Source organism: Pongo abelii, chromosome 9 (genome assembly GCF_028885655.2).
Source record: "Pongo abelii isolate AG06213 chromosome 9, NHGRI_mPonAbe1-v2.0_pri, whole genome shotgun sequence".
Taxonomy (NCBI): Eukaryota; Metazoa; Chordata; class Mammalia; order Primates; family Hominidae; genus Pongo; species Pongo abelii.
In genome coordinates this window covers 79,296,228-79,311,650 of record NC_071994.2, presented here as the reverse complement: position 1 = coordinate 79,311,650, position 15,423 = coordinate 79,296,228, and the positions used below count along the sequence as shown (strand labels likewise).

The following is a 15,423-nucleotide window of genomic DNA, read 5'->3' as shown; positions in this document are numbered from 1 at the left end:
TGGAGTGGTTAAAAGTTTTAATGAGATTATTCTTGCCATTTTAACTGAGAATGCTTTAAATGCATTATTTTAATCAAAAGTATAGAGTATAGAATTGCCCTCTGTTTTATTTGTTATGCTACAAAGTTTTTTAATGTTTTAAAGACATTTTAAAAATTTATATTATTTTTAATCGACATCATAATTGTATATATTTATAGGGTACAATGTGATGTTTTAATATATTTATATAATATGGAATGATTAAATCAAGCTAATTAACATATATGTCATGTCTTCTTCATGTTAAGACATTTGAATTTACTCTCAGCTATTTTGAAATATACATTATTATTGACTATAGTTACTCTGCTGTGCAATAGATCTCAAAACATTCCCTCTATCTAACTGAAACTTTATACCTTTTGACCAACATTTCCCCTCTCTCTCAACCCTTTGGTAACCAACATTCTACTTTTTGGTAACCAACATTAGCCTTTGGTAACCAACATTTTACTCTCTTTTTCTATAAGTTAGACTTTTTTTTTTTTTTTTTTTTTTTTGAGACGGAGTCTCGCTCTGTCACCAGGCTGGAGTGCAATGGCCCAATCTTGGCTCGCTGCAGTCTCCGCCTCTTGGATTCAAGCAGTTCTCCTGCCTCAGGCTGAGACTACAGGTGCGCACCACCATGCCCAGCTAATTTTTTGTATTTTTAGTAGAGATGGGGTTTCACCATGTTGGCCAGGATGGTCTCGATCTCTTGACCTCGTGATCCACCCGCCTTGGCGTCCCAAAGTGTTGGGATTACAGGCGTGAGCCACTGCGCCAGGCCTTTTTATTTATTTATTTATTTATTTATTTATTTATTTTTTAAAGACAGGGTCTTGCTTTGTCACCCAGGCTGAAAGGCAGTGGCGTGATCTTGGCTCACTGCAGCCTCTACCTCCTGGGCTCAAGCTGTCCTCTTACCTCAGCTTCTCAAGTAGCTGGGACTACAGGCACATGCCAACACACTTGGCTAATTTTTAAATTCTGCATAGAGATGCGGTCTTGCTCAAGCAGTTCCCTCACCTCCACCTCCCAAAGTGTTGGAATTATAGGTGTGAGCCACCGTACCCCACTGTGAGTTTGACTTTTTTAGAGTCCACATATAAGGGAGATCATGTGGTATTTGTCTTTCTTTGCATGGCTTATTTCACTTACCATAATGTCGCCCATGCTCAACCATGTTTTCACAAGTGACAGAATTTCCTTCTTTTTAAAGGCTGAATAGTATTCCTTTGTATGTATATATTACATTTTCTTTACCCATTCATCTGTTTGATGGACACTTAGGTTGATTCCATATCTTGGCTACTGTGAATAGTGTTGCAATGAACATGGGAGTACATATATCTCTGACATATTGATTTCACTTCCTTTGGATATATACTCAGTAGTGGGATTTCTGGATCATATATATGTTAGTTCTATTTTTAGTTTTTTGAGGAACCTCCACCTTGTTTTCCATAATGGCTGTACTAATTTACATTCCCACCAACAGTGTGTAAGAGTTCCCTTTTCTCCACATCTTTGCCAGTGCTTACTATCTTTCATCTTTTTTGTAATAGCCAAAATTTTGAGAGCTGTGAGATGATATCTCCTTGTGGTTTTAATTTGTATTTCCCTGATGATTAGTGATATTGAGTGTTTTTTCATATGCTTGTTGGCTATTTGTGTCTTCTTTTGAGAAATATCTCTTCAGGTCCTTAGCCCATTTTTTCATTGGGTTATTTGTTTTTTTGCTGTTAAATATTTTCTCCTATTTCATAGGTTTTCTCTTCACTCTGTTGATTGTTTCCTTTGCTGTGCAGACACTTTTTGGTTTGATGTAGTTCCATTGGCCTATTTTTGTTTTTGTTACCTGTGCTTTTGGGGTCATATCCAAAAAATCATTGCCCAGAGACCAATGTTGTGGAGCTTTTCCCATTTTCTTCTAGTAGTTTTAGTTTCAGGTCTTACATTTAAGTCTTTAATCCATTTTGATTTGATTTTTGTATGTGGTATGAGATAAGGGCCTAATTTCATTCTTCTGCATGTGCCTATCCAATTTCTCAACACCATTTATTGAAGAGATTGTCCTTTCCCCATTGTATGTTCTTGGCATGTTTGTTGAAATTCAATTAACTATAATGACGTGAATTTACTTCTGGGCTCTCTATTCTGTTCCACTGGTATGTGTCTGTTTTTATGCCATTACCATCTGTTTTGATTATCACACCTTTGTAATATATTTTGAAATTAGGGAATGTGATGTGTCCAGCCTTGTTCTTTTTGCACAAGATTGCCTTGGCTTTTGGAAATCATTAGTGGTCATACAAATTTAAGGATTTTTTTTTCGATTTCTGTGAAAAATTACATGGGAAGTTTGAGAGGGATTATGTTGAATCTGTAGATTGCTTTGGGTAATTTTGACATTGTAACAATATTAAGTCTTTCAATCCATAAACACATAACTTTTCATTTATTTGTGTTTTTTTAAAATTCTTTCATCAATTTTTTTTTTTTTTTTTTTTTCTGAAACAGTCTTGCTCCGTCATCCAGGCTGGAGTGCGGTGGCACAATCTCCGCTCATTGCAACCTCTGCCTCCTGGGTTCAAGTGATTCTCCTGCTTCAACCTCCCAAGTAGCTGGGATTACAGGCACATACCGCTGCACCCTGCTAATTTTTTATATTTTTAGTAGAGACCAGGTTTCCCCATGTTAGCCAGGCTGGTCTCAAACTCCTGACCTCAGGTAATCCACCCACCTCAGCCTCCCAAAATGCTGGGATTATAAGGTGTGAGCCACCGCACCCGGCCCCTTTCATCAGTGTTTCATAGTTTTTAGTGTACAGGTCTTTCACCTCCTTGGTAAAGTTTTATTCCTAAGAATTCTATTTTTGTTGCTATTGTAAATGGGATTATTTTCTTATTTTCATCAGTTAGGTAGTTGTTAGTACATAGAAAGAAATGCTACTGATTTTTGTATGTTGATTTTGTATCCTGCAACTTTGCAACCGATAAACTGAATGTATTAGTTTTAGTAGTTTTTTTTTTTGTGGATTCTTTAGGATTTTCTATATAAAAGGTCATGTCATCTGCAGAGACAATCTAACTTCTTTCTTATTTGGATGCCTTTTATCTCTTTCTCTTGCCTAATTGCTCTGGCTAAGACTTACAGTACTATGTCAAAAAGAAGTGGTGAGATTTGGCATCCTTGTCTTGTTCCTGATCTTAGAGGAAAAGCTTTCAACTTTTCACCATTGAGTATGATTTTAGCTGTGGCCATGTCCAGAATGGCCTTTATTGTATTTTGGTATATTCCTTCTATACGTAATCTGTTGAGAGTTTTCATCATGAAAGGGTGTTGAATTTTGTTAAATGCTTTTTCTACATCTATTAAGATGATCATATGGTTTTTGTGTTTCATTCTGTTAATGCAGTGTGTCACATTTATTGATTTTCCCTCCTTGTTCATCATACAAGGATGATGAACCCTCCTTCTATCCCAGGGAGAAATCCCACTTGATTATGGTGAATGATTCTTTTATGGTGCTGTTGAATTCAGTTTGTTAGTATTGTGTTGGGATTTTTATGTCTCAGGATTTCATTGGTGATATTGGCCTGTAATTTTCTTTTCTTGTAGTGTCCGTATCTTGCTTTGGTATCAAGGTAATGCTGGCCTAGTAAAATGAGTTTGGAAGTATTCCCTCCACTTTATTTTTTTGAAAGAGTTTGAGAAGGATTGATATTAGTTCTTCTTTAAGTGTTTGGTGGAATTCAGCAGTGAAGCCATTATGTCCTGGGCTTTTCTTTGTTGGTAGACTTTGTATTACTTTTTATTACTCCTTGTTATTGGTCTATTTTTAATGTTTAAAAAAAAATTTTAAATAAAAAATTGTATTGAGGTGAAATTCACATAACATAATTTTTTTTTTTTTTTTTTTTTTTGAGACAGAGTTTCACTCTTGTTGCCCGGGCTGGAGTGCAATGGTGTGATCTCGGTTCACTGCAACCTCTGCCTCCCAGGTTCAAGTGATTCTCCTGCCTCAGCCTCCCAAGTAGCTGGGATTACAGGTGCACACCACCACGCCTAGCTAATTTTTGTATTTTTAGTAGAGACGGGGTTTCATCATGTTGGTCAGGCTGGTCTCGAACTCCTGACCTCAGGTGATCCACCCACCTCGGCCTCCCAAAGTGCTGGGATTATAGGCATGAGCCACCACGCCCAGCCTAACATAAAATTTTAAAGTGAACAATTCAGTGACACTTAGTACATTTACATTGTTGTGCAACTGCCACCTTTAGTTCTAATGCATTTTGATGCTGGAAGTTTTTATTTTTTCTGTTTTTCTTGATCAGTCTTGCTAGGGGTTTATGAATTTTAATCATTTCAAAACACTGAATTTTGGCTTTGTTATCTTTTTCCTATTGCACCTTTACTTTCCTATTTCATTGATTTCTGCTCTTTATAATTTTCACACTGACTTCGGTTTTAATTTGTTGTTCTTGCTAATAGATGGCTTTTTTAGGGTAGAAAATTAGATGACCTGTTTTAGATCTTCATTCTAATGTAAACATTTAAAGCTATAAACTTATTTATTTTTTATCTTTTGAGACAGGGTCTCACTCTGTTGCCCAGTTTGCAGTGCAGTGGAGTGATCTCGGCTTACTGCAACCTCTGGCATGAGCCATTGCGCCCAGCCTTAAAGCTCTAAATTTACTATAAGCATTGCTTTAATTTTCTCCCACAAATGATGTTGATATATTGTTTCTTTGTTATCCAACTTAAAATGTTTAAAGTTTTCTCATTTCTCATTAGACTCGTGGATTATTTAGAAGTATATTGCTAACTTTTTAAACACTTGAGGATTTTCTAGCTACTTTAGTTATTGATTTCTAATTTAAGCTTATTGTGACCAGAGAACAAACCCGTATAATTTCAACCCTTTTAAATTCTATGGCTTAAATTCTAAACTTATTTTATGACTCACTATATGGTTTATCTTGGTGAGCTTCCCATGTCCCCCTGAAGATTATGTGCCCTCTTCAGTTGTTGGGTGTAGTATTCTATAAATGTCAATTAGTTCAAGTTGGTTGATAGGCTTTTTGAAAATTTCATATTCATTTTCTCTTCCTTTTTCTGTTGAGCCAATACAAAGGATTAGATTGCAGATCAAACATTCACATATCAGATAACCTACCTACTGCCGAGATTTATCATTAATTTCAAGGATACAGCAGGCAATCAAGAGGCTCAAACAAAGCAAGGAGAGACATTGATTGTGGTTGTGCAGGTATCTTTATTTATTGGACACGTACTCTGTGGCCCAGAGTAATAGATGAGGCCTCCAAGTGAGTTTGTGCAGGGTTAACTCACACATAAGGGGAGCAGTTGAGTCATGAAACATCTCTATTTGATAGTCCCAGAGAGTTATCTAGTTTATGTGTCATTCTCCAGGGACCCATGCCTCGTAAATCTGTTCCATGTTTATTTACAAAATATGTAATAAAGAAATACTTAAACAGGACCATCCTTTTAAGAACATTACATATAAGGCTGCTCTTCCTAGTAAATATTATTATTCTGTTTACAAAAGATCAGGTTATCCTGTTGAGAAGGAGACTTCTCAGACTTCTCAAGATCAAGACTTATTCCTTCTTTCTTCTGGGAGCAACTTCCCCAATCAAAGAAAAATGAATGGTTCCTTATACTGCTATCTGTCAGTTACCAATATATACCCAACTGTTAATATATCCAACTGTAATTGTGATTGTTGATCTGTGTGTGTGTGTGTGTTTTTTTCCTTCTTGTATTTTGAAACTCTTTTATTGGGTGCATTTTCACTTAGGATTATTAGATCTTGGTGAATTGGCCCCTTCATTATGAAATGTCCCTTGTTTAAGGTAATTAATCTTATCTAAAGTTTACTTTTTCTTGTATTAATATTGCCACACTGGCTGCCTTATAATTTGTGTTTGCTTAATATGTCTTTTTCTATCTTTTGGCTTTCAACCACTTGGCGTCTTTAAAGTGCATCTCTTATAAACAAAATTTTGTCAGTTCTTTTTTATCTAGTAGGATAATCTCGGACTTTTAATTGGAATGTTTGGTCCATTAATATTTAGTTCACCAATGAGAACACTTGGACACAGGATGGGGAACATCACACACCGGGGCCTGTTGTGGGGTAGGGAGACGGGGGAGGGATAGCATTAGGAGATATACCTAATGTAAATGACGAGTTGATGGGTGCAGCAAACCAACATGGCACATGTATACATATGTAACAAACCTGCACGTTGTGCACATGTACCCTAGAACTTAAAGTATAATAACAAGAAAAAAAAAGGGAGGAAAAAAGGTTAACAATAGTGAACCTGAAAAAAAAATTTAGTTCACGTATTAATATAGTTAGGTTTACATTACCATCATGCTATTTTTTTTTCTATTTGTCCTTTCTATTCCTTGTGGGGTTTTTTGGTCACTCCTTCCCTCTCTTTTTATTTTTTAGTTAATCATTTTTTAGTATCTCATTCTATCTCTTCAATTTTTTTTGTTTTTGTTTTTTAATAGAGACAAAGTCTCGTTCTGTCACCCAGCCTGGAGTGCAGTGATGTGATCATTGTTCACTGTAGTCTCGAACTACTAGGCTCAAGCCATCTTCCTGCCTCAGCCTCCACAGTAGTTAGGACTATAGGCATGTGCCACCACACCTGGCTATTTTTTTAAATTTTTTTGTACAGACAGGGTCTCACTGTGTTGCCAGGGTGGTCTCAAACTCCTGGCCCCTAGCCATCCTCCTGCCTTGGCCTCCCAAAGCATTGGGATTATAGGCATGAGCTGCCATGTCTGGCTCTGGCTGAATTTTTACATCTTTGGATCATTTTTTACTGATTTCTCTAGAAACTGTAGCTGTCTAGTTACTCCAGCATTATTTTTTGAAAAGACTATCTTTCTTCCATTGAATTCCTTTTGTATCTTTGTCAAAAATCATTTGTCACATTTGTATGGATCTATTGTATGGTTTTCGGTTCTGTTCCACTGATTTATGTGTCCATATCTCCTCTAATACCACACTAGCTTGCTTACTGTAGCTATATAGTAAGTCTTAACATCAGGTAGAGTGATTCCCTCTCACACTATTTTTTTTTCAGATTGTTTTAATTATTGTAGGGCTGTGCTTTTCCATATGAATCTTATAATCCACTTGCTAATTGTACAAAAAAAAACCTTGCTGCATCAAACTTACAGATCAATTTGAGGGAGAACTGACATCTTTACTACATTGAATTTCCAATCCATGAACACATATGTCACTCCACTTGTTTAAGAAAGTGGGCAAAGGATATGAGCAGACACTTCTCAAAAGAAGACATACAAGCAACTAACAAACATATGAAAACATGCTCAGCATCACTAATCATCAGAGAAATACAAATCAAAACCCTGATGAGATACCATTTCACACCAGTCAGAATGGCTATTACTAAAAAGTAAAAAAAATAATAATAATAACAGATATTGACAAGGTTGCAGAGAGAAGGAAATGCTTAGACACTGTTGGTGGGAATGTAAATTAGTTCAGCCCCTGGGGAAAGCAGTTTAGAGATTTCTCAAAGAACTAAAAATGTAACTACCATTTGACCCAGCAATCCCATTACTGGGCATCTACCCAAAGGAAAATAAATTGTTCTACTAAAAAGATACCTGCACTTGTATGTTTATTGAAGCACTATTCACAATAGCAGAGACATGGAATCAACCTAACTGCGCATCAGTGGTGGACTGGGTAAAGAAAATGTGACACATATACACCACGGAATACTATGCAGCCATAAGAAAGAATGAAATCATGTCCTTTGCAGCACATGGATGAAGCTGGAGGCCATTATTCTAAGTGAATTAGTGCAGAGACAGAAGATCAAATACCACATGTTCTCACTTATAAGTGGGAGCTAAACATTGGGTACACATGGACATAAAGATGGAAATGACAGACAATGGGGAGTCCAAAATGGGGGAGGGAGAGACAGGGGAAAGGGTTGGAAAACTACCTATGGGGTACTATGTTCACTATTTGGGTAGCAGATCCAAACCTCAGTATCATGCAATATATTCATGTATTAAACCTGCACATGTATCTCCTGAATTTAAAATTTAAACAAACAAGGAATGTGATTGGTTTTTGAGTTTTGGTTTCAAAAGGTAAAAATAAGTAACTTTTTACTGTTTTTTCCAATTAAAATTTATCTTTTTCTGCAGGGATTGGTTCAGAGACAATGCTAACGTATTGGATAACTAATTGCTAGCACCTCTGTTAAGGAGGCATTATTATTATTTTACACTTTCTATACTGAGGCCAAGAATTTACTAAGCTAGTATATGACAGAACTGGGATTCAAACCCAGGCTTGTACAGAGCAGTTTCCAATATGCCATACCATTTGAGAGTTGAAAAAAAATTTTGAAGGCATTTACATGGTATGTTTTCTGAGAAATTGAATCCCTGAAAATGACAACTTAGCTAGAATTACTAGGTGTTCCTCCACTTATTTTCTTCCTGTCTCTATAAACAGTCCACAAGTATCCACTGACATTTAGTGCCGTGGGAAAAATCAGGTTTTCCCCCTATTTTCATTACTTGCAAAAATTCTTTATATTTGAAATTTAATAAGTTCACCAGATTGGTACTCATTTATTTATTTTTTCAATTAATATTTGTGGAGCCTGGTGTTATGTTAGGTATTGAGTATCCAGAGACAAATAAGACATAGTCTCTGCTTTTAGTTTGCTTAGAGTCAAGTAAAGAAGACTGATAAATGAGCAGATCATTTGAGTAGGGGGTGATCAGTGCTCTGATAGAAGTGAGAATATAGGTGCTGCTACATAGTAGCATGCCAGAGCCAGCTCATACCAGCTTGTTATTAAATATGCAGAAACTCTGCAAATTGGTTCTACCAATGGTAGCTTACAATTGGCTATGGTAGGAGTGTTTATACCATGGAAATTTGCATATGCTACAATAGGGCTTTCCTTTTTCTTTTTCCTTTTCCCTTTTCCCCATTCTTTCTTTTTTTTTTTAAATATGTTTTCTTTCTTCCTTTTTATTATTCTCCTTAGGACATTTGGTTTACCAGCACACCACTGTTGCTACAGGAGCAGAGGTGCTAAATCTAATCCTTTATCTTATTGTACTATGAGCCCATTCTGTCACATCATATCATGAATTGTCCCTGGACTAGCTGCTTCTGGTGATTTAGGCAACAGCCTTTCACAAACATGGTGGCTGTTCTCCTTTTAGATGATCAGAATGAAACTTGATCTAAATCCCCTGTGGGTTCTGTTTTTGTTCCAGAGATTATAAAGCAGCTAACATCCATATCAACGTATACACCGTCAATGAGCCTTGGCTTTTCTCACTGGCCTGGTGCTCCAGGATTAACTCAGTGACCACAGACAACATTGGGCTCCTGAGTCAGCTTAATCACCCTCACTTCTTCATGGTGAGCTGGTTGCCCAGATTGTTCTTCCAGGCTTGGTATGATAGCAGTGCAGGCCCCCCAGCCCTGTGTTGCCCACTGTGCCATCCCTTGGGCAGCCACTTAAGAGCACAGACTTCTATGAATACTGGAGATGTGGTATTTTCCATTCTCTCACATAGATCCTTCTGGGATTTTCAGGCAAAAATTAGTATTGTTATAATAATTGACATTTATTGAATCCTTACAATGTGCTTTACAAGCATTATGTCATTTAACCCTTTGAATTAGCCACTGTTATCATCTTCATGAGGAAACTGAAGCTCAAAGATATCTTTGCATGTGGTCTCATGAGGCAGGATTCAGAATGAGGTCTGACTTCAGAGTTTTGTTACTGTAGCCCCACCTTTGTAGAGGCATGGCAACAATTGACAACGGCATGGAGAGTGGGGAGAAAACCAAGCGTACTTGACTCCAAAGTGGAAACTGTGTGCCCTAACAAATTGCTTTTGAAGAGGGTAGCCAGTGTCCAGTTGCCTGTTCTAGGCCTTCTGTTGCTTACTGCCAGAGGCTTGAGAATCTGAAGACCCGGTTTACAATCCCAGCCAAATCCTATCGCTATCTGTGGAGGGAGCCCCAGCTAACCAGTTACTGCTACAGAACTTGTTCTTATCTGTATAGAGAGTAGGTTGACTGAGTGGGACACACTAGCATACAACAGAAAACAGTTTAATTTCGCTGCATTGATTCTTTAAACCTGGTCTGTGATGTAGGCCTTTCTCTGCCCCTGAATGAAATCTCACTTAGGTCCTGTAGCTTTTCCAGTCACTCTTAGATAACTTTTAAAAGTTCACTTTTAGTCATCAAAAAGCCTCACTTCAGAATTAAAGAGTCCAATCCCAAGTAATAACCCAAACTCCAAATGGCCTTGAAAGTTAAAGCCTTTGTTAGAGAAGCCTAAGAGGGAAGGGGCCTCAAGTCACCTCCTCCAGATCTCCACCCTCTGGCCTGAGCTTCTGACCTGTTCAGGGTCAGGACCAGGGGAAAAGGGATCCAGGGTCAAGGCACAGTCTTACAGGGCCAGTAACTGCATCCAGGCCCTCTGGTAGAAAGGAGAAATCGCTGACTTCTTACTATGGTGGCTTGGTCAGCTTTCTGGAGATGACCCTGAAGGGAGCTTTGGATGGCAGGTCACTCAGCACAGGTGGAGCCTTTCCACCCACCTGTCCCCATACAACTCCCCTTCATGTATATACTATGTATTTTTCTAACATTTTAAAATCCAGTCATTACAAAAATGCATAATTTAGAAAGCAGCACACCCCTCCCTAATCCTATCCCCTGAATCAGTAATGTCTCAAAGTTGTCCTTTTGGGAGGTACACATTTACTTAAATGATGCTATTTCTGAATGCATTTTTTTCATTTCAATATTTAAATTGATAAATCCATGTGATTCAAAATTCAAAAAGTTTAAAAGGATATATATATAAAAAATTTTTCCTTCCACACCTAGTCTAGGCATTTTTAAAGGACCCAATGCATGGTTCCCAGCCTATGCCATGTGTCATTTTATTCAGGGAGGTGGGGCTCGTGTCTCAGAGGCCTTAACAGGCAGCCTACACTCCAGAGTTAGACTGATTGAGATTTAGATTCAGATCTTGGCTCCACTACTTACTGTGTGAATGTGGAAATATTAGTTAACCTGTTTGTGGTTTTTGGCTTTTTTGTTTCTTCTTTTTGAAAATTGGGGATAATAATAGTGCAGTAGAAACACACACTTGTGTCCAACATAATCTGGTCTGGTCATTGGTCTCGTAATTGAGAAAGTTAAAGTGAGGAATCATTTAAAAATGATGTACACTTTATCAGTTACCTTTTAATGCTTAATAAAAACTACCTAAAACTTAGTGTCTTAAATATTTATCATGTCTCAATTCTGGCTGATGGCTGATGGCTTAATAAAAACTACCTAACTTACTGTCTTAAACAAATATTTATCATATCTCAATTCTGGCTGATGGCTAGGTGATATCTCTGGTTTGAGCCAGGTCAGCTGGGCTGGATAGTCTAGGATGCCTTGTTCATTTGTCTAGAGGTGCACCTGCAATGACTGAGTTTCTCTTCATGTCATCGCTCATCCTCAAGGCAGCTAGCTGGAGTGTGTTCACCTAGTGGAGATGAGTTCCCAACAGCAAGAGAGAGCAAGCCCCAAAGCACATGGACTTTTCAAAGTTCTCCCAGTGTTGTGTTGGCTGATGTTCCATTGGCCAAGGAAAATCACATGGCCAAGTTCAGATTCAGGGTGGGAGAGAAACAGACTTCACCTCTTGATAGGGAGGTACAGCTAAGTTACGTTGTATAGGGGCCTGCATATAGGTTTGGAAGGAATTTTGTGGTCATTTTTATAAACAGTATGCCACATACATACTTCACAAATTTTATTTTAAAATATTCAATTCACCTTTTGACAGTCATTTCTTTGAGGATATTTCTGCTGATTGAGTTCTATGTTCTCTCATTTAAACATCCAGATGAACTAGCTAGGATTTCTAATTGTTTGTTTTAAGCAGAACAAGAACTTAGTCATTAGGACAATCAATCTGAATGAGGAATCTACCTAGATCTTTATAATCCCTCAAACCCTTGTAGTGTTTCACCTACACCTAATCTAATTACTGTCTATTCTTTAATGATCTATTTTGTCCTCATTGAGTTTTTCAAAGCATTTGACTTAGTTTCTTTGAAAATGACAGTTTTTTCACTCAGATCTCACATTTAAGCAGCATCTAATTACATTGCACTATTACAATAACAAGTACAGTTGACTTAAGCCATTTGGGAAACAAGGACAACTGATTCTTTGTGAACATTCTGCTCATCTGGTAGGCCTCTTGGAGCAATCAGCCAACTACAGCAGCCCTCAGTCAATATTTTTCCCAGAGGGGATTAAGAGCCTCAGTTCAGTGGAAGTTGGTTAAGATTTTCTACTAGTAGGGCTATTATGAGGCTTAAATGTGAAAATACCCTTGAAGTGCTTAGAACACCTGCCTGGCTCCTGTTATTTGCTTATTGTTAATTATGATCATTAGTGTTATTAATTTTATTATTCAGTTCAGGGAAAGACCTTGGGATAGGGTGGAGAGTGGCCTGAGAAAGGATAAAATGTGCCAGCCCTATTAGCATCAAGTGGAATTAGAGAGGGTGCAATGGAGGTGGAAAGGGAGCATCAAACTCAATGAGAGGACCCAGAAGACAGAGCTCTGGGAAATAGGTGACTTGGGCAAGGAGCATAGAAGAGGAGCATGTAGGTAAGGGGTAATTGTACTTCAGCATTCTTAAAGTGTGGTACTTTAGAACAATGGTTCCCAAATGCTGGCTTACAGACACATGGCTTCAGCATCACCTGGGAATGTGTTAAAAATGCAGAGATTCTCATTCCTTAGGTGTCTGGTGAGACCCAGAAACCTGTATTACTAAAAGCTGCCCCGGGAGACTTGGCTGCACAGCCAGGTTTGAGAAACCATGCCTTGAAAACAGCAGAAGTCAAGAACCTGGACTGTGGTCTTGGGTCCAGAATAGACTTGTTGTGTGACTTCTCTGGGACCCCCTCTGCCCTCTGTCTTGGGAGATGAAAGGTGTGAAGTGTTCTATTCCCTCTAGAGCCCCCTGCATGTATAAGGGTGACTGTTAGGACACTTGCAGGGACTCTCTGTGTTTGAGAATGCCACATCAATCAAGGTTCCTTGCCCTGTCTATCCCCTCTTCCTCTCCTCCTCCAGCCCTGGCAGCAGAGCAAGGGACTTAGACCATATGATCCAAAATCCCTTCTAACTGTAAAGTTCTTTCACTGTGGTTTATGTTTTTCAGACACCAAAGTTCTATATGTTCATGTGGCTCCTTGCAGATATCATTTCTGTGCTTTTTATTGTTGCCATATTTTGTTTTCACTGGTAAGTATATATGTAATTTTAAATGATTTTTTTCCAAAATAAATGGATTATAATAGGAAATTGAGAAAAATAAGAGTTATGCTCTTCCCATAATCCCACATGGCAAGATGGCGTTTATGATCTGAACCTCTCTTCTCATGCAGTCTGAAGTTCCTCACACCCCTTTGGCCTCCCCAAAATAAGATGATATTTTCAGGATAGGGACTGTCACTAAAGCTTAGTCAAGCCTATTACTATGGATTCAATGTGGAGCAGTTGAAAGATGACAGGGCTTGAATATTGTCCAGAACAAGTGCCTCCACCTTCCCATCTTCCATGAAACGGCATAGCAGTGTGCAAAGAGCAAGTTCATAAACCAGGAAGACTGGATTTTAGCTCTGGCTTTGTCCCTTAGTTTCTAGGTGACCCTGGGAAAACAACTGCTTCTTTCTGGGCCATAATATTTTTTTTGTTTGTTTTTTTGAGATGGAGTCTCAGTCTATTGCCCAGGCTGGAGTGCAGTGGCATGCAGTGGCATGATCTCGGCTCACGGCAGCCTCCACCTCCTGGGTTCAAGTGATTCTCCTGCCTCAGCCTCCTGAGTAGCTGGGATTACAGGCACCTGCCACTGCGCCTGGCTAATTTTTTGTTTGTTTGTTTGAGATGGAGTCTTGCTCTGTCACCCAGGCTGGAGTATAGTGGCACAATCTCGGCTCACTGCAACCTCCGCCTCCTGGGTTCAAGTGATTCTCCTGCCTCAGCCTCCCGAGTTGCTGGGACTACAGGCACCACCACACCCAGCTAATTTTTTTAAAAAAATATTTTTAGCAGAGGTGGGGTTTCACCATATTGGTCAGGCTGGTCTTGAACTCCTGACCTTGTGATCTGCCCACCTCAGCCTCCCAAAGTGCCGGGATTACAGGGGTGAGCCACCCTGCCTGGCCCATGCCTGGCTAATTTTTGTATTTTTAGTAGAGATGGGGTTTCACCATGTTGGCCCCGCCTCAGGTGATCCACCTGCCTCAGCCTCCCAAAATGCTGGCATTACAGGTGTGAGCCACCGTGCCTCGCCCATAATCTTTTTATCTGTAGAAGAAAATGACATTTGGGAATCCTTGCAGGCAAATGCTATAGGATTGTAAGTTTCAAGATGGAAGGGGGAAGAAGATCCTGGAGGAGGAACGTTAGAGGAGACCATGGTTCTTTAGACCCCTTCATTTCATGGATGGTCTGCTTCCTTCTAGGCGGAGAGAGACTAAAAAAGAAAAATTGTTTGAAACCTCCAGCACTCGCACAGGTAAAGTCAGAGGCCTAGCCCACTCCTGTCTCTTCATCCCTACCCATTGCTTCCAGGAGACAGAGGCAGCTTTTCATGTCCCTGACAAGAGCTGAGGGTGTCTGGAAAGTTGGGGGTGGGGTTGGGGGAGGGACCAGGGGAAGTATAGGCTGGGCATAGATTCTGGAGGACTCTGTACGTCAGGCTTCAGATTTTGGATTTCATCCCTAAGCAGTGAGGCCCCTTGGAAGATTTCAAGCATGGGTGTTTACTTCTTCATATATTCATGTATCATACAGCCACGGAGTCCACACTTTGTGCAAGGCAGAGAGGGGCTGAAGATAACCGAAAGATGTCTGGAGGGTGGCCTGAGAGAGGGGAGGGGCTGGTCCTGGTCCTCAAAGAGCAGTGAGGAAGAAGGCAAAAGTATAGCATTGACATCACTGGGCCAGGCATCTAGGTCCAGGACAGAGTAGCTGCCATGCCCATTAGGGGGAAGGTGCTTTATGGGTATCATTTGTGGGTGATATATGTTGGAAGCTAGAGGAAGAAAACTTCAGTGGTCCTGGAATTGCTAAACTAGAGTCAAGTCACTGCATATTGGCAATTAGGAGATGGCGTATCGCTTTCATTCACACAAGGAAGCGATATGGTTAGATTTCTGTGTAAAGGGCTGAGGAAGTGAATTAGGCTTAGTAAGGGGAAGGGATGCTAGAGTTTATTTCTCTGAGGGTT

The 15,423-nt window shown here is 39.2% G+C and overlaps 1 protein-coding gene across 4 annotated transcripts in view; it reads left to right on the top strand.

Moving 5' to 3' along the window:
* GDPD4 (glycerophosphodiester phosphodiesterase domain containing 4) overlaps positions 1–15,423 on the top strand; it is an 88,267-nt gene that overhangs the window by 59,232 nt on the left and 13,612 nt on the right. For all 4 annotated transcript variants that reach the window (XM_054526049.1, XM_024255162.2, XM_054526050.2 and 1 more), the window contains 3 exons: positions 9,358–9,505; positions 13,351–13,433; positions 14,657–14,709. In XM_054526049.1, coding sequence (XP_054382024.1) covers positions 9,358–9,505; positions 13,351–13,433; positions 14,657–14,709 — 284 coding nt within the window. The remainder of the gene's footprint in view (positions 1–9,357; positions 9,506–13,350; positions 13,434–14,656; positions 14,710–15,423) is intronic.